Source organism: Salvelinus alpinus, chromosome 32 (genome assembly GCF_045679555.1).
Source record: "Salvelinus alpinus chromosome 32, SLU_Salpinus.1, whole genome shotgun sequence".
In the NCBI taxonomy this organism is placed as follows: domain Eukaryota; kingdom Metazoa; phylum Chordata; class Actinopteri; order Salmoniformes; family Salmonidae; genus Salvelinus; species Salvelinus alpinus.
In genome coordinates, this window is record NC_092117.1 from 13,583,899 (window position 1) to 13,603,459 (window position 19,561).

The following is a 19,561-nucleotide window of genomic DNA, read 5'->3' on the forward strand; positions in this document are numbered from 1 at the left end:
TCATGCTCTACAACATTCGCAGAGTACGACCCTGCCTCACGCAGGAAGCGGCGCAGGTCCTAATCCAGGCACTTGTCATCTCCCGTCTGGATTACTGCAACTCGCTGTTGGCTGGGCTCCCTGCCTGTGCCATTAAACCCCTACAACTCATCCAGAACGCCGCAGCCCGTCTGGTGTTCAACTTTCCTAAGTTCTCTCACGTCACCCCGCTCCTCCGCTCTCTCCACTGGCTTCCAGTTGAAGCTCGCATCCGCTACAAGACCATGGTGCTTGCCTACGGAGCTGTGAGGGGAACGGCACCTCCGTACCTTCAGGCTCTGATCAGGCCCTACACCCAAACAAGGGCACTGCGTTCATCCACCTCTGGCCTGCTCGCCTCCCTACCTCTGAGGAAGTACAGTTCCCGCTCAGCCCAGTCAAAACTGTTCGCTGCTCTGGCACCCCAGTGGTGGAACAAACTCCCTCACGACGCCAGGTCAGCGGAGTCAATCACCACCTTCCGGAGACACCTGAAACCCCACCTCTTTAAGGAATACCTAGGATAGGATAAAGTAATCCTTCTAACCCCCCCCCTTAAAAGAGTTAGATGCACTATTGTAAAGTGGTTGTTCCACTGGATATCATAAGGTGAATGCACCAATTTGTAAGTCGCTCTGGATAAGAGCGTCTGCTAAATGACTTAAATGTAAATGTAAATGTAGTAAAAATATAGAAAAACCCTTAAATGAGTAGGTGTGTCCAAACTTCTGACTGGTACTGTATATTTTGAAGTATATTCTTAAATTTCCTGTCAGGTCTTTTTTTTTTTACACAACTATACATACACTGAGTATACCAAACATTAGGAACACCTTCCTAATATTGAGTTGCACCTTCCCATTTTGTCCTCAGAACAGCTTCAATTCGTTGTGGCATGGACTCTACAAGGTGTTGAAAGCGTTCCACAAGGATGCTGACCCATGTTGACTCCAATGCTTCCCACAGTTGTGTCAAGTTGGCTGGATGTCCTTTGGGTGGTGGACCATTCTTGATACACACGGGAAACTGTTGAGCGTGAAAATCCCAGCATCGTTGCAGTTTTTAACACACTCAAACCGGTGTGCCTGGCACCTACTACCATACACCATTCAAAGGCAATCCATGTCTCAATTGTCTCAAGACTTAAAAATCCTTCTTTAACCCCTGTCCTCCACTTCATCTACACTGATTGAAGTGGATTTAACAAGTGACATCAATAAGGGACCATAGTTTTCACCTGGTCAGTCTATGTCATGGCGTTCTTAATGTTTTGTATACAGTTGTGTACTGTATTTGATCATTGTTAGGGATTGAAGACAAATACACTCCTAGGGTTCAAGTAAATAAACTTCACTGCTTCACTATTCATTGCTTCACTAGTAACTGACAAAACCAAGCTTCAGTACAGTTAAATGAAGGAGAAGATCCAGAAAAGGTCTTCTTTTAAAACCAACTGGTTGTACAGCACGCTGCCGGGAAATGATAAAGACTCGTACTTGACGAAGCTGTCCAGTAGCTCCATGTGCTTGCGGTCACTGATGAACTCTCCGATCTGCTTCTTGTCGAGGCGGGGGTTCTCCCGGAGCCACTGGGCCACCTCGTTGTTGTCCATGGGGCTGCTGAGGAGACCCTTTTCCTGCAGGAACTGGATGCCTTTCTTAGGCTTCTGGTTGAACTGCTCTGTGCCGCTGTTCAGCAGCTGTAATCATACAAATAAATACTATCACTTCACTTTAGAGAGACAAACCCCATTGGCATCAATGCATGATTCTCATGTAAAAGTCAGCGTTTACAGTATGTGTTCGACTGCCATGAAAGTTATTTAAAACAGATATACAACAAAATGATAAAAACCTACCTTCTTTTTATTTCTGATGTCCAACAGCTCTTGAGAATCAGGTAAACAAGACGAGAAGCGTTGAGGCTTTGTCGATTCTTTCTTCTCAGCTAACAAAAATAAAATAAAGACAATTTTCACTTTTAATTCAATTTCATTCATGGCTATAGACCGGAATTCAAACCCAGTTCTCGAGACCTGACCACTGGTTAGTAAAACCAAACCTACCAGATGGCTCTGTCTCTTCCTGGTCTTGTCTGCCCAGTATCATCTTCTCTGCCATTAGGTGCCCGCTGGTAGGTGGAAGGGGCACGCTGTCAGCCTCTGGAACATTCTGACCGTTGGCACGGTTCACCTGCCTGCCTGCTTCTACAACCACATGACAAATATATTCATAACTACCCCTCTATACACATCTGATACAACTGTAGTCAATGTTGAACAAAGCCCATTATAGTATGAGACTATCATAGCAGAAAGTACATCAAATGTTTGATAGAAATCCGCATACCTGTGGTTGTGTCTACACGGTCATTGGTTGATCCCTCTCCTCCCGCCAACACAGTTTCTGCTGATTGGTCCTGCTGAGCTGTGCTGTTGAGCACCTTAGCCTGGCAGTGGGCCTCGGTGCTGTCAATAACAGTCAGTAGGGCCTCTAGTGAGAGGAGGTGAGTTGTGTAGAGCTGTCCGGACACAGGGAAGGCATTCTGCAAGACAAAATGATAAACACACCATAGGTCAACAAAAGAGAACAATGTTCCCCTGAAAATGTAAAGTGTGGAGCGTGACGACATGCATCAAATTGAAATAAATAAAAGTATTAAGCCCTGACTGAACGGGACAGTAGACACTCTTCTAATGCAGATTTCAGAAAGTCAATAAAACCCTAAACTCTCTGGAGTGAGAGTGGCCAAAGAGCTGGTGCCCCAGTTCCCACCTTGGAGAGCAGCTTGGTGAGGTCTTCAAACAGGTTTGAGCAGTAGAAGTCACAGTCGTGGTTGATGTAGAGCTCGGTGACGAAGCTGGGGATCCTCCAGAGCTGCACCAGGGCCTCCAGGGCCATCTCCTTCATCTCATAAGGCATCTTCATGTTCTCTGACGTGATGATGTCCATCAGCTTCTTCAGATACATCTGCACACAACCCAGGTCATTCGGTTTAGTTGGTTATTTTACAACGACTCGTGCGGTTGTGTCAAACAATTGTGTGACAATATCGCAAACAAAAGAAAAGAAACACTCCAAATACCTCAAGCTGAAACTTCAAATGTCCTCGCATGCTCTCAAAGAGCAAGAAGCAGGCTCGTATGGAGGCGGTACACAGGTTCATACGGTCCACATTTAGCAACTGAAAAAGGAAACATGTTATGTCATATTGTGTAGACACAATAGAAGGGTCAAGTTCCCCCTCCTGAATAAGCCTGTGGTGTACAGTACCTGGAAGAGGTGTCTGCAGAGCTCGTCTTTGACCAGACCCAGCAGTGACTGGTAGGGGGCAATGTGGGCTGCTTCCAGAGCCACGGTCAGCAGCTGCAGGCCCATGTGCATCATGGCATCCGTGTTGTGGCGGTCATGGGGGTTGGTCAGCGAGATGAGGAAGCGGAAGAGCTCCCGCAGACAGGGCAGACCGTAGGGGATGAGAGCCGCACCTGGGAGGTTAGGAAGAAACACAAAACAGGAAATTATTGACAAAGCAGGATCAATGAGTTAGCCAGCTAACTTCGATAAACTTATGTTTTAGGTTGTTGAGTAAATAAGATTTGTTTTCACAATATGTATATTTCACAATATTTAGGCAACGCCTTGATCCTGCTTTGTGGTATAACCCTCTGGTGGCGTGAAACACGAGTAGAGTTGCAAAATGTTGGTAATTTTCCCAAAATTCCATGGTTTTCCAGAATCCTAGATTTCCTGCTTATTCCCTCGTAATTTGAGGAATCTTCCAACCAGGATTTCTGGAAAACCGGGGAATATTGGTACAGGTACCCGATTTTTGCAACCCTAGACATGAGATATAAAATAAGACATGAGTAAAACTGAAGGACACTCAAGCAGAGACAAGTTGTGGGACATACAGTGCATTCGGGAAATATTCAGACCCCTTGACTTTTTCCACATTTTGTTACGTTACAGCCGTATTCTAAAACGGATTAAAAAAATAAATATCTACACACAATACCCCATAATGACAAAGCGAAAACAGGTTTTTAGACATTTTTGCAAATGACAAATTATAGACCCTTTGCTATGAGACTCGAAATTGAGCTCAGGTGCATCCTGTTTCCATTGATCATCCATGAGATGTTTCTACAACTTGGAGTCCACCTGTAGTAAATTAAATTGATTGGACATGATTTGGAAAGGCCCCACAGTTGACAAAGCATGTCAGAGCAAAAACCAAGCCATGAGGTTGAAGGAATTGTCCGTAGAGCTCAGAGACAGGATTGTGTTGAGGCACTGATCTGGGGAAGGGTACCAAAACATTTCTGCAGCATTGAATGTCCAAGAACACAGTGGCCTCCATCATTCTTAAATTAAATAAGTTTGGAATCACCAAGACTCGTCTTAGCGCTTGCCACCCAGCTAAACTGAGCAATCTTGGTCAGGGAGGTGACCAAGAACCCGATGGTCACTCTGACAGAGCTCCAGAGTTCCTCTGTGGAGATGGGAGAACCTTCCAGAAGGACAATCATCTCTGCAGCATTCTACCAATCAGGCCTTTATGGAAGAGTGGCCAGACGGAAGCCACTCCTCAGTAAAAGGCACATGACAGTCCTTGGAGTTTGTAAAAAATGCACCGAAAGGACTATCAGACCATGAGAAACAAGATTCTCTGGTCTGATGAAACCAAGATTGAACTCTTTGGCCTGAATGCCAAGCGTCACGTCTGGAAGAAACCTGGCACCATCCCTACGGTGAAGTATGGTGGTGGCATCAACATGCTGTGGGGATGTTTTTCAGCGGCAGGGACTGGGACACTAGTCAGGATCGAGGGAAAGTTGAACGGATCCAAGTACAGAGAGATCCTTGATGAAAACCTGCTCCAGAGCACTCAGGACTTCAGACTGGGGTGAATGTTCACCTTCCAACAGGACAACGACCCAAAGCACACAGCCAAGACAACACAGGAGTGGCTTTGGGTCCTTGAGTGGCCCAGCCCGAGCTCGGACTTGAACCCAATCGAACATCTCTGGAGAGACCTGAAAATAGCTGTGCAACAACGCGCCCCATCCAACTTGACAGAGCTTGAGAGGATCTGCAGAGAAGAATGGGAGAAACTCCCCAAATACAGGTGTGACAAGCTTGTAGCGTCGTACTCAAGGAGACTCGAGGATTTAATCGCTGCCAAAAGTCCTTCAACAAAGTACCGAGTAAAGGGTTTGAATACTTGTGTAGATGGGATATATTTTTTTCATCAAATTTGCAAAAATTTATTAAAATCTGTTTTTGCTTTGTCATTATGGTGTACTATGTGAGATTGATTAGGGGGGGGGGAAACTATTTAATCCATTTTAGAATAAGGCTGTAACGTAACAAAATGTGGAAAAAGTCAAGGGGTCTGAATACTTTCCGAATGCACTGTAGGTTGAGACATGGGGTGAGACGTGTTGAGACATTTGAAAAGACATGAGACAAAGTGAGACAGAGGGCGAGATGTAAAATGGAACAGGTTGAGGCACGGTGAAACTCAAACTGAATGCTGGTTGGTGGTGGTGATAAGAGGGCTCACCATCCTCACCGTCTCTCTGTGTTTGCTGTGGTGTGAAGCGGACACCTCGGGGGTTGACGTAATCCATGTCGTGTATTGAGGCTGAGTCTGACTGCTCCGTCACAGAGTCTCTGTCCTCCAGGACCTCAGGGATGGACTCCACCGAAGCTGACTGGGCACGATGCACCTGCCTCCCCTCAGACTGGCAGGGGAAACAGAAACAGAGTATGAACATTGATGAGCTCCAACAGACTTAATTAAAATATGCACAAAATGACAGACAACATAGCTGCTTCCAGTGCCCCCCCCACCCCACCTGAGCATCCAGGCATCCAGGCTCTGTGGAAGGGCTAGTTGCTGTGCCTGGGGTGGTGGCGACAGAGCTGCTCTGGTCCAGGTCTGTCAGGTCTTCTCTGGAGGTGGCCTTGGAGCAAGTGTCAAGGCCGCTGTCTGTGGGGCTAGACATGGAAGAGGCCATGCTGTCTGGGACAGACAAACTAACCTGCTCGATGAAAAGGACACCACCTGGTAGACACACACAGCGACCATGGTTAGCTACATCAGATGTTTTGTGGTTGGAGACCGCCTCTATAGACGTATTCACAATTTACATTTTTTCCACTTTAGAGTGCCTGACAGTATAAACGTTGATATATCTATGATGTTTAAATTTGATAGACATAAAATGAAGCCACCTTGGACCAAATATGATTAGATTTACAGAAGAGGCATTTGCTCATTACTAAGGAAGCGTTTGTTATTGATGTTGTGGCGCGGCATGCATTGATATCGTCTGTCAATGGTCTGTTTTCCGGTTATTGCAACGTGGTAGCAGTAATAGATGAAAAGTTCATTTAAAAGATCATAGAAGTGCTGGAGTGGGGTGTAGCAGTCCCGACCTCTGACCACTTATGCCCCCACGGCAACGGGGGTTCAAGCCTCTGCTCGGCAGACTATCCTTCCTTAATGTACCACCTCCTATGTCTATCCCCACGACCTGGTTTCTAACTCAGTCTGAAAAACCAATAAAAATGTGAAAGATGTTCTGAACTCCGATAAAAATATATATATATTTTTTAAAAGCTCTTAAGAAGATGGGGTCTCACCAGTGAGGTTGTTGTTGCTAAGGGTGGCGGGAGGGGCCTGCTCCAATCCGCCCGAGGCGCTTCGTACCATGTGATGGGGGGGCCGGGGCGAGCGCTTCTGCTTCTTCCACTTTGATGACTCGCTCATCCCACCAGCACGCATCTTCAGCTGGAACCAGTAGAACACACTCAGTATACATTCACACACAACCGCTGGCTATGCGCTTGGCTAGGGGCTGTTGTAATATCACATTGTACAGATGAGGGTATTGCATCAGGTTGGACTTTTAAAAGCAATAGGATCCTTCTGGATCATTTACACACTTGGACAGTGACCGTCTTAAAACGGAAAGTAACAGACAGACATCTGAAAACACAAGACAGTGACCGTACACAAAAACGCAGCCACATGCTTCATTCTGTTTAGCAAATGCTGAGACTGCATATAAGTATCCCCAATGACAAGACACAATATACCTATAAGGGTGAATTATAAGACTATACAACAAAAAGTGACAATCACAAGAAACAAATTCAAGCAACCATCAAAGAAATGCACGTAGTAAGATCTGTTTCTTTCTACAAAACTAACCCCATGGCATGGCTTTGTTTGTGTACTCTACACATCTAACAAAATCAATACATCTATCATTAGATGCATCTACAATATGGTAGACAAATATTTTTACAATTTTGACCCCCATCGCATTGTGTATGAATCTTCCAAAGAGGGTGGCAAATGGGTTCTGAATAAGAAGGGAGGAGGGGCAGGGTGGATAGGAAGGAGGGATGGTCATTCTCCAACTGAGGCACCAGAGTCTCCTTACCTGCACTCGTTTGTTTTTCCACAAGATATTGTAAGCCTCAGGAGAGAAGGGGGCAGGTGCCCGTGATTAGTGATGGACGACATTTTAGCAGCAGCACACAGACAAGAGACTCAGTCAGTGATGCATGGCGGGGGGGGGGGGGGGGGGGGGGTCCGAACAGAGCACCATGCAAACTCCCCAGGGATGGGTTTGTTTGGGGAAGGGGTGGCGGGTTAGAAGGCTCCATACGAAGACGTTCAAGAATGAGCAGACAAAACAGTGAAGGGCAGGCAATCAGACAGAATGGCAGGCTTCATATTGAAACTGCTTCAAGCCCATTACTATTTTTATTTTACGATTTGTACATTTGGAGTCTAGTTTTGATGAGGTAGGATAGTCAAACAAAAGTCACTTGGAGTTTTTTTGTGGTGTGAGGCTAAAACCAGAAATGTCAGCGAAATGTCCAATCTAAGCTACACGATGCAAATATACAAAAATGGGTATGACCACATAAAAACTTTAAAAAATGAAGTAACTTATTTTGTCGTACAGCCTGAAACTATTAGCCAACATTTCTTTTCCATTAAATTAAGTTGAATTAAGTTGTTAAGTGGGAAAAACTATTTGAATAATGGATGTAAAATATGTGTTATGGAAATATGAAATTCCTTGAAACCAGTTCTAAGAAGTTCCAAGAAAATGCTGAAATATCCCTCAAATGCACCTTCATGCATTCACTCCAGAAAGCCATGCTATCCTGGCCCATTTCAATGCACTAGCGAGAGCCAATTGAAAGTTGTGTCTTTATCAAGTACCCTCTCTAAGCCCCTCTGATTGGTGTTTATAGGCTGTTCTGCACAAATAAGATCCTGTGTGTCCAGGATACAGGATGGGATCTGTGGGAGGGAACACAGGCAAATGAGCAGTTTGAAAGGAGGAACGCAAAGAAAATCAACAAAGGACACTTAAAAAAACAAATGTTTTAAGGCAGCATCCGATGAGATAGAGGTGATATTGGGAAAGAAATGCCATCTTGATGGGTGGAAGCAGAGGGAGGGAAGGGCATTTGGGGTATCCAGTTTCAATCCTGTACCACAAGACAAGATATTATTGTGTAAAGACACTTTTCTTTTTAGCTGAGGGAGTAGAGACCCAGTAAAAAAGGTTTAATTTCTTCCCTGTTGGATACATGCACTTTAGTTTCAGAACCAATAGAGGGTTTGTTGCGGTGGCCATTCCTGCAGAGTACAATGATTATTCACAGCACCATGGGGATGACAGCAACAAGGGGGAGACAAAGGGAGGGGGTATTGCAGGCAAATTAGTCATAGCCAGAGAGTAGTGGCACATTCAACATCTAGGCCTAATTTGAGTTTACCTTCTTCATGTTAGCACCCACAAAACTTTTGGCCTCTTCTTTAAATTGGGGTAGTCTGGAAGAAAAATGGGAAATAGATGTCAGTTGTCTGACAAATACAGCTACATTAATGTAGCTATGTGATCAATTGATTATTTCCTCCCTCTGTGTTGAGCCCCTGTGCCTTCTCAACCTCTGTCAATTCAAGGTAATTCATTCATCAGCCACCGTGAGGCGACAGGAAACCTGATATCCACACCAACAAAGCAGTTTGTCCATTTGCAGACAATATTTAAAGATGAGTCACTTTCATTTCAACCTGCACACTGAATATGCAGGGTGAGAGCACAGATGGTTTTAAGCCCTAGCAAACTTTGTGACGCCAAGGGAAGTAGCTACTTGCATAACACCGTTTAGGACTAACATGGAGACTACTCTGAATGTTCTTAAATACCACTCTGAAAGAAATCTATTGTGTAACCTCAATATCCATGCAGGGACAAAGAACCTGTACATTTGTTGGTAATCTTAGCTGAAATAATATGTAATCTCTCAAAGGCTTGCAGACAGAAGAAGAGAAACAGCTGGTGTACAAGTTGACAATTGCTTAACAAAGTTATTTTTTTAACTAACCAAACTTCCATGAAAATAATCATAAACAGACAGAGAGACAGAGAGAGAGAGAAATGCTTATGAGGCACTAGGCTGACAGAAGCAATCTGTCTCGGAGGGCATTCATTCCCGGACCCAGATGATGAGCTTCTCAGTGGCTTGGTGAGATGAGCTGTGCAGCGTAATGTTCTCTAATGCATCACACATTGTCTGAGAGCCTTGTGCTCTGTGGACTCTTGGGCTTTGCGGCGAATGAGATGTCACTGGCTGTCTCACACACACACAGACAGAGAGACGGGCCCCTGACGTTAACTCCCGCGTTAATAGTCTTGTCTTGCAAGCTCGATTATTGGATGATCTGTGGGTCCAACAGATTAACATCCCTAATACTTTCAGCAGGCGATCTAAGCCTCCTCGTGAGCACTCGATGAGATCCGCTGCTCATTACGCCCAGCCTGGGGGGGGCTGCCCAAGGCGCTCACATCTTTATTATGGACGAGCTGTGGACAAGAGGGGGGGGGGGGGCTGGCCAGCCAATAAAGACACCAACAAATGAGGGCATGGTGTTATAGGCATCCTCAAGGTACTTGCATGTTGGGAAAAGGGCAGTAATAGGCCTACTTTTTTTTTTACCACGGACACAGATGGCTCCTTTGATTGCAACGGCTGTCATTATTTTCTATTTGAATATCCAACAACCAATACACAGTGCTGTAAGAAATATGATAACAAGCTGCTACAGTGCATAACAACTCCCAGCACTGACACAAATGGACTAAGAACGTGCTGACGGTGACTTGGTGATATCAACTGGCTCTATTGTGAAAGACAACACCATGTTTTTTAACAAATCCTGCATCAAATAGCCTCGTCTGACATCCACGTGCCTCCAAGACAGAATTACACCGTGACTATATTTTGAGCTCTGTTTGTTCTCGCGGTGGCGCCTAATACATTTAGAGAATGAGACGACTCTATTCCGGATTATTTTCAGATCATTTCTGGCAGGATTAATGGCCATGCTAATTCTGCATGTGTGTGTTTATGGGGGAGCCGCTCCTCTTCATCTATATGCAGATCATACAGTCTGGCGCTCTGCAGGCTCATCCCCTCGTCTGTGAGACGATGTGACTGGAAGTCTAATGTACGGGCCTCTGGGAGAGGAGGTGGGGAAGCGATGTGGAGCCACCCTATGCTAAATGCCGGTATAAAAAGCATGTTATTGCATTAGTGAACCAGTGACCTCTGAATGCAGAGGCTATTAAGATGCAAAGTGTTGCTGAGGACGTTAACGTATTTAACGATAATACCTATTGAGGCTTCCAAGGCATTATACACCATCACCAGTTGATGGTAAACCAACTTTAGTATAAAAAAAATCTTGAATGATGACCATTGTTGCTTTAACGTCAGTGGTGTAGTGGAGGGTATACACAGGTATATGTCGTATACCCACTTTCTTCCGGTGGGCATTGCGTATACTCACTTCTTAATCCCCACTGATGCGTATCAAAGTGGAGGTATACGCCTATCAATTATTTAGTACAATAGAGAAATCATGCACAAAGTAGCTAACACAAAGCACTTGAAATATATGAATGTGCTGCACACATAACGGTAGCCGAGTTTCAGCGGAATATCATCTGTGGGCAGCAAGACAGCACGCAGCTCTCAACTGGTTGTTGCATTGAGCAGCTCACAGAAGAACGACATTGGTAGCCGGTAGGTAGGAAAGACGTTTCAACTTATATCTACTAGCAAATGGTAACTAAGGCAACAATGGGTATGCAAACAACTGAAAAAGTTTGGTGTGAATCTTTGCGATGTGCACGTCAGTCATCATGGGCTGTTTGAATAAACACGTCTAAAGGATTTCCCAAAAAACCTTCCCAATTAAATGTTGACTGAAGTAAGCCTACCCTGTCAAGATGCTAGTGATGATTTGTATCAATCGGGAAGGCATTTGTTTTGCAAACTCTGCAATTGGATATTGTACAGTACCTAAAAAAGTGTATCCTGATGTGGTTTAAGAATTGTGGTAGAACCTTATTTAAAACAAAATAATATAAAATATATCCTAGGCAGTTAAGAAACAAGTGTTCTTTTCTTCTCAGGAAGGCCAAGTCTGAATATTTTATGTCTGGTACCACTGATAACCTGAATGACCCTAGAAAGTTTTGGAATGCTATTAAGTCTATGTCTGGTAACAGTAATGTTAATGAATTACCGTCATGTGTTTTGAAGGACTCTGTTGCTATATATGACAAAACTGAAATGCTGAATTGTTTCAATGAGCACTTTGTATCATCTGGTAGGCTGTTTGATTCAGTGTCCTCTGTCTCTGTACAACCCTGTGTGGATGAACCAGTGTCCTCTGTCTCTGTACAACCCTGTGTGGATGAACCAGTGAGAGCTGGTCAAACTTTTAGCTTTCTGCCATTCTCAGTGCAGGTGGTACATAAAGCCCTGAAATCCTTAGATCAAAGAAAGCCTGCAGGTCCTGATCTTTTGGATCCCTGCTTTTTAAATCTGGCAGCTGATTTCATAGCTGAACCACTTACATATCTGTTCAATCTAACCCTGGAATGTAATGAAATTCCAAAGATCTGGAAATCAGCTTTTGTCCTACCACTTTTAAAAGGGGGAGATCCAACTCTTTTAAATAATTATAGGCCAATCTCAAAGCTGTCACCCCTGGTGAAAATACTTGAAACCCTTGTAAGTGAACAGCTAAAAGAGTTTTTATTTACTAACTCTATTTTATCAATGTACCAATCGGGCTTCAGGAAGAAGCATAGCACAATTACAGCAGCCATGAAGGTTTTAAATGATATCACTGCAGCCCTTGACAAAAAACAGCACTGTGTCTCACTTTTTATTGATCTCTCTAAGGCTTTTGATACAGTTGATCATGCTATACTAAGGCAGAGATTGTTGAGTGTAGGTCTTTCGGAGCATGCAGTTGCATGGTTTGCTAACTATCTGTCTGATAGAACTCAGTGCACTCAATTTGATGGGCTCATGTCTGTCAAATTGTCTGTCCTGAATGGTGTGCCCCAAGGCTCTGTACTTGGTCCTCTCTTATTCACTATTTATATAAATGATTTAGACAAAAATGTCCAAAATGCACAACTTCATTTTTATGCTGATGATACTGTTATTTACTGTTGTGCCTCATCTCTTACAAAAGCTTTCCAGAACTTGCAAACTGCTTTTTATACTGTTCAACATACCTTGTGTCAATTGAAGCTTATCCTCAATACTGACAAAACTAAACTAATGGTGTTTTCTAATGCAAGAAATAGACCTCTGAACCTATCACCTATTACTACCTGTCAGGGCAAGGAGATTGAGGTTGTAACCTCATATAAATATCTTGGAATTCTAATTGATGACGGCCTCTCTTTTAAATTGCATATTCAACAACTTACAAAAAAATTGAAGCTGAAATTGGGATTTTATTTTAGGAATAAGGCCTGTTTTTCTTTTGAAGCCAGAAGGAGGCTAGTATCAGCTACATTTATGCCTTTACTAGACTATGGGGATATTTTATACATGAATGCTTCCGCTCAGTGTTTGAGATCAATTGACACTCTTTACCATGGCACTTTGAGATTTATTTTAAACTGCAAAACCCTTACGCACCACTGTACTTTATATACCAGGGTTGGCTGGCCTTCTCTAGTCACTCGTAGGCTCAGTCACTGGTATACTTTTATTTACAAAGCCATTTTGGGTTTACTACCTTTTTATTTGGGCATTTTTATTGTTCAGAAATGTGGTGGGTACTCTCTTCGTTCGCTAGACTTTATCCTGCTAACTGTTCCAAATATCCGAACTGAATTTGGTAAAAGGTCTTTTATGTACTCTGCGCCATCGTCTTGGAACGCCTTACAAAATAATTTTAAACTGGAAGAACTTGTCCCGATTGGTGTTTTTAAATCACTGATGAAGGATTTTGAGGCTGATTCCCTGACCTGTCAATGTTTTTAATTTGCTGTTTTTGATATTGTTATACTCTTGTGAATTCAATGGTTTTTACTAGATTACTTGTAGTTTTTCATGTCTGTCTGTAATTTTTGTAATGACTTGGTGCTGCCTATCTTGGCCAGGACGCTCTTGAAAAAGAGATTTTAAATCTCAATGAGCCCTTCCTGGTTAAATAAAGGTTAAATAAATAAATAAATAATTTAAAAAAGTTAGATTGAGAGTGAAAACCTGATAAATCTATAGGAATTTTTTTAATACCCTTCCTTTTAGAATTTTGTGGCAAAATTTGAGTATACCGACTACTCTAGGTACCACTACACCACAGTTTACCAATGTTGTTTACAAAAACATTGGTTCGCAGGTCTTATGAGGGCAGGGACTTTCATATGGAGTTTAAGTTTACTAAATTATCTTCAAATTAAAGTGTCCCATACTTGTATAATTAAACAGATTTGCAATTTAAACAGAGCACAGTGAAGTAAGCCCTAACCCTACACCTTTCCCTCCCGTGGTTTCTGGGTAGGTGCTCTAATCCAATAACCTAATAGAAATGGGTCTCTATAGACAAACTGGAAGTTAATTTCCTGAAGGTTTCCAGTCACAGTGTACAGTGGGGGGGATTGAGCTTGTCACACACACACCCAACCCCACCCCGTTTACCTGGAGAACAGCAGCTGCACCATGTCTACCAGTGTGTGTTCGGCTGATTTCCTCAGGAGCTCTGTGGAGAGGGCAAAACAAACAGGGCAGGTGCCATTAGAGCCCAGAGGACAAGAGGAGAGAGGGCAGGCTGGGACCTCCTGTCTGTATGTGTTTGGCCAGGATTAGGAGGGTGTTCTGTTAATGCACATCTCAGGGACTGGGGGGGAGGGGTAAGGGGTGTTAGTGAACTAAGGGCAGAAGGCCTGGAGGGGGTGAGAGTTGGAGTTGAGCGGTAGAACTCATATTGTTAGGCTGGTGTGATGGAGGACCCCGGAGGCCATGGAAGCTAAACGTGCGAATCAGGTTCATATCTACGAGTTCCTGATATTTTTCCCCTGGAAAAGCGTCATAAAATACTAGAAGTGTGTATCAATCCCTGGGAGAATTACAGAGACAGAGAACTCACCGCTGAGGCGCACCTCGAAGCAGATGCGGAAACACGACTGCATGATCTCGCACACAGACTCGTTGGTCAGGTGGGCTCCGACGGGCGTGAGCAGCAAGGTCCTCAGGACCTGTCACGGCAGACGCAGTGTGTGTGAGTGTGTGCGTAACATTCAGAGTGGTCATCTCAGTTATTTTACAAGGTATCATAAAGTAAATGTTCCACCTCAAAGGGAATCCAGCCAGGGTATTCATGCACGTAAGCCACTTGTATAAAATTTCGAAATGACAACCGATCCCCCATATAGTGAAGTGTCATACTATGACAGAGTACTACTGTAAACAGGGTGACATTTGATATGCAGCCCTTAGGCTTGTTTGAAATAAACACGTTTGATTAATCATTTTCTGGTACACCGTTAGCTGAAAGATTTTAACTAGAAGATTACCTGTAGGATTTTCATGAGCACCACTTCATCGCTGGCGGGGTCCGTCCCTACGAATCTGGCGTGTGTGACGGCGTCTGCCATGTTCTCAATGGCCTCCGCTGCCGCCTCATGGTTAGCATCTGCATAGGACAGACAACAAGAAGTCCGCTGTCGTCGTCATCGTCTTTTTCCGCAGACATTTTATAAAACAGCTTCTTTCATACACTGCTCATTCAAGCTGCCAAGTTCCCGTCAACACTTTAGCTGAATTAAAATTCATCTGAATCCAATCCAAGTTGTATCACAACCGGCCGTGATTGGGAGTCCCATAGGGCGGCACGCAATTGGCCCAGCATTGTCCGGGTTTGGCCGGTGTAGGCAGTCATTGTAAATAAGAATTTGTTCTTAACTGACTTGCCTAGTTAAATAAAGGTTAAATAAAAAATCAAATAAAAAAAGCATTGTCCTTCAAAACAAAATAGAACAGAGAAGGGAAACGTTGCAGTAGGTGGCCAGTTCAAAGAAGGCAGGTCGAGGACAGTATTATTGAGAGGAATGCACATTGATATTACCCTCTTTTTAACAGATGTCAGCACTGTGCAACAAGCCAACCTGTGAAACGTTTGATATTCACGAAATCAGAGGCAGAAATTGTTTTCCAGACCAACTAAACCACAAATCCTCCAATATGATCAAAGAGGACACATTTTGGTCAATTGAAGCGATTGAATCCTTAAAATGGCTAAAAAGCCAAGTAAAATACCATTCTAAGGCAAGAGGGGAAACTAAACAAATCTAGGAGTGCATCATTACATGAATGCATGTTTGATGCAGAGACAGCTGCTGTCAAACAGAAAATGCAGCGAGAACACAGGTTCTGACAAGTGATAGCACTGCATGACTGGACTGTTGATCCAATAAGTCTAACACATCTGATGGTCACACACACACACACACACACACACACACACACACACACACACACACACACACACACACACACACACACACACCAATCTAGCTGGTCCATCCAGAAGGTCCTTCAAAGCCTGGAGATCTAATCACCAGATGTGGCCTTTTGTGGGCAGTGCTGGCCAATTGGCTGTCTAGGCAACAGGAGCCAGTGTTTTGAAATCCAACCGGAGCCAGATAGCAGCCTGGAGCCAGCATGTTTTTCTTTCCCCATCGCTCTTAAAGGAGCATTTCATTAACTAGGCCTAATAAGTGCAGAGCATACTAGGGGAAGGAGTGGGATAATAAGTGAAAGCTTTTCCAGGTAGAGCCATGACGCCACACAACATTCCATCTATTGATATAAACAATAGGAGTGGTTTAGGCCGGGGAGGGGTTTAGCCTGACCGTCGATAATCGCTGTCATTAGCAAAATGAAGAGGGAGAAGTGACTTTCCAGTTGAGATGCTTAACAAATGAGTGTGTGTAAAGTCCTGGAGCGTTTGTCGACGCTTTGAGAAAACTTGAGTGAATGATACGAGTCACCGAGTTGGGCGGACGCCGAAACGCGGTTAGCAGACTGAAACTGAGTCATGCCAACGTCCCTCAAGAGGCGAGGGCAACAACAACCGTGAAACTTGCGCTGAAAACGTCTCTTACCCACCACAGAAACTGGAGCCACGGGCTATCCAGCAGAATGTCAGAAGTGATATAAAATACTAATCCCTCTTGGCAGAGTCTCCAGAGGATGGCCTAAGAAGGGATGGACCATTGTTAAAATAACACCAGAGACTGGCTGTGTGTGTGTGTGTGTTTGAAGCGAAGTGTGTGTGTGTGGTTGTAGGGGGGCTGGAAAGGCTGACTGGAAATGCTGCCGAGTGAGAGAGTGGCTTTCAGAATGCCACACACACACACAAAAACTCCTCCTCAACTTCTCCTCAAACCAAGCAAAAGGACTGGTGCTATCCCCTGGTCTAAGTGAAGTCAGGTTTGCTCACTTGTTCCCCTTCTGAAAGCCACTACAACCCATTGTCAGACAGCCCAGGTAACATTTTAATAAAATACCTCTATAAGATCGCCAAATGTTGCAATAATAGTTTCGCTGCATTCAAAGTTTACTTTACTGGCCTTTAGGTGAAACAAATTTGAAGTCCTATAAAATGCCTTTGATGTAAAACACTCATTAGAAAACCAGCGTGATATTTTACGCCTCTTCTAAGCGGGTAATGGTGGCAAATGCTCAGTTGAGCCGTCCTATGAGCCCTATAAGGCTGTTGTGGCCATGGCTGCTTTCGGCAGGCTGAGTGGAGCTGCCTCTGGGCTCTGAGGGATGTGGTTGAGGAGCGGAGAGGAGAAGAGACGGGTGGGGATCGGGATGTCTGTCAGTGGAGCGGCTTAGGCCAGCACTCCCTCCATGCCAGCAGACCTCAGGCCACAGATTGAGCGGAATTAGCACTCACTAAATGAAATGTCCCCCTCTTTTCTTCTCTGGACCCCCCAGGGAGACGAGGGGGGGGGGGGGGGTCAGGCAGGGCCCATTGCTAACAGAGGAAGGGAGACATGGGACAAAGGGACAACGTGAGGGGGAACATGTTCGGTGTGACACACAGGGTTAAAGGAACAAGGCTACATGCTGTGATGTGGTTCTCCTGAGAGGAGCCTTGGAGGGGATATTAAGTAATGTGTGCAAACTTGCACAGCGCCCTCCTCACCACATCGCAGGCACAGGAGACAGCAGAGCTCTGTAATCATTCAAAGACAAAGCAAAACCACGACGTCTATACAAGAAAGCAGACAGACTAAGAGGGACGTATTTAGCATGCCCACCAGTGGCCGCATTATCCCTGTTATTAACATGTTTTGGCAATTGGACTTTATAGTCGTGATACTTGCAGGCAACTCTTCTTTGTTTCCATATATACTGTATAGTGAGGAAAAACTCAGTGAATCGATCCCTATTCAAGGTAATCTGATTTTGCAAAATGAAATGAGATTCTATTTAGTGATAGTTTTACCATACATCTAAATGGGAAAAAATATCATTTACAAATTCCAATAAAATAAATGATCAAAAACTAGTGAGTGACAGACCAGGAAATCTGAACATCATTTTTGCCACTGCAGCCAGCAGATGGCAGTGTTTATCAGGATCAGCCCTCTGCCTGTCTTCGTGTCAGCAATTCACTACTAACAGAAGTCAATTTAAACCTCTTACCTCAACTACCCCACTTGTACAACGGAGTGACAAATGGACAATTGAGTAAAAAGACTTTATTTGAGACGTTTCCTTTGGCTGGGATTTCAAAAGCAAGAGGCGTTTTCCCAAAGTATTGCTAGATGGAGTAGACCTACATGTGCAGTACTAATACATGCTACAGGTCATATCTTTAGCTAATATAGATAGCCAGCTCTCATAAATGTCTGGACTACAGAGGGATACTAAGCTGACTTTTCACTGGAGATAATCAGAATAAACTGGTGGTGCAGTCTCATTAGTATAAAAGCCCTTCGACTCTGAAAGGTCATTCATTCAATCTCATATTCCTCTATGAACATGATACAGACCGTCTCTTGTTCACCTGGTTATTAAGGTAACAGGTTGCTCTCTGACTCGGCAGTCAATTCTAAATTACTAGCTACTGGCACTTCCTCTAAATGACTGTCGTAAGTACCAGAAAACAACCTGGGTAGTATTAGGAACTTTTTGGTCTGAAATGGTAATTAAGCCGTGTAATTTGGCACTACTTACTGGCTAATCAACGAGACCTCAGAACCAACTTGATTACCAGCCTTTGAATAAGTTATTCTTGTGAATAATGTTAATATCTAAATAGATTACATTTCTAAATCAATTTCAATAGGTTACAACATTTTCAGGAAGGCGTAGAATTTATTTGACAATTTAAATCACAATACAGTATAGATAAAAATCTGTCGCAACTCTTATTTCACATTTCAGTAAAACGTTTCCAAGTATTTAACTACAGCTACACTACATTTACTGTACAGTAATATCCAGTTGAAAAACTAATGTATTGATGTCCAATACAATCAGTACCTCGTAACCATTATCAGTTTCTTAATATGTCCAACGACTGTGTGCTCCTACTAGCCACTCGCCATGTGAGCAGACTAAGATGGAGGCTAGGGGAAAACAATGCCTTTGACTTCAGTGTTAACAAGCTGGGAAAGACCTCACAGCATTTGAGGAACACGGGTTGAATTCAAACGGAAGGTAATATCTGAGTGTGTCATATCTTTCTCTTCATTCTGCGCTGGAGGGCCATTGTCTTGAGAGCCGCTGGGTCACGTTTCCATGGTTACCCGTCCCTTTGAAACCCGCTGATGAGGTGTGCGTGTGCGCGCGCGGGGGGGTTTACAGGATTAGGAAGCAGGCGTTGGGTTTTGAGTGACGGACAGCGGCTCTGGGAGTAGGGAAGTGATTTGTGAAGGGGTGGACTGTGATGGTGTGTGCTTGTGACTGTGATGCATGTGAGTGCGGTGTGGTGTGTGTATGTGCGGGTTGTGTGTCTAGATTCAGTTTGCCAGGTATTCTAAGGGCTTGTTGGATCAGTCAGAAAAAGACATCGTAGCAATGGTCATGGAGCTGAAATCAAATTACACCTAGCCTACTGTTCACATATGTTTTATTAACTGAATATTGGACAACAAAACAGCTGAATG

The 19,561-nt window shown here is 43.9% G+C and overlaps 1 protein-coding gene across 7 annotated transcripts in view; it reads right to left on the minus strand.

Moving 5' to 3' along the window:
* The window catches only part of LOC139562505 (Golgi-specific brefeldin A-resistance guanine nucleotide exchange factor 1-like), a 76,704-nt gene that overhangs the window by 18,982 nt on the left and 38,161 nt on the right, over positions 1 to 19,561 (minus strand). For 3 of the 7 annotated variants that reach the window (XM_071380249.1, XM_071380246.1, XM_071380247.1), the window contains exons 5-19: positions 14,948 to 15,066; positions 14,521 to 14,629; positions 14,073 to 14,133; positions 8,832 to 8,886; positions 7,475 to 7,510; positions 6,669 to 6,816; positions 5,879 to 6,087; positions 5,584 to 5,764; positions 3,291 to 3,502; positions 3,103 to 3,201; positions 2,793 to 2,987; positions 2,367 to 2,562; positions 2,084 to 2,224; positions 1,877 to 1,965; positions 1,515 to 1,717 (exon numbers count right to left, since the gene is read on the minus strand). In XM_071380249.1, the coding sequence (XP_071236350.1) occupies positions 1,515 to 1,717; positions 1,877 to 1,965; positions 2,084 to 2,224; positions 2,367 to 2,562; positions 2,793 to 2,987; positions 3,103 to 3,201; positions 3,291 to 3,502; positions 5,584 to 5,764; positions 5,879 to 6,087; positions 6,669 to 6,816; positions 7,475 to 7,510; positions 8,832 to 8,886; positions 14,073 to 14,133; positions 14,521 to 14,629; positions 14,948 to 15,066 (2,053 nt within the window). The remainder of the gene's footprint in view (positions 1 to 1,514; positions 1,718 to 1,876; positions 1,966 to 2,083; positions 2,225 to 2,366; positions 2,563 to 2,792; positions 2,988 to 3,102; positions 3,202 to 3,290; positions 3,503 to 5,583; positions 5,765 to 5,878; positions 6,088 to 6,668; positions 6,817 to 7,474; positions 7,511 to 8,831; positions 8,887 to 14,072; positions 14,134 to 14,520; positions 14,630 to 14,947; positions 15,067 to 19,561) is intronic. The other 4 variants (XM_071380252.1, XM_071380251.1, XM_071380248.1 and 1 more) reach the window with 3 other exon arrangements.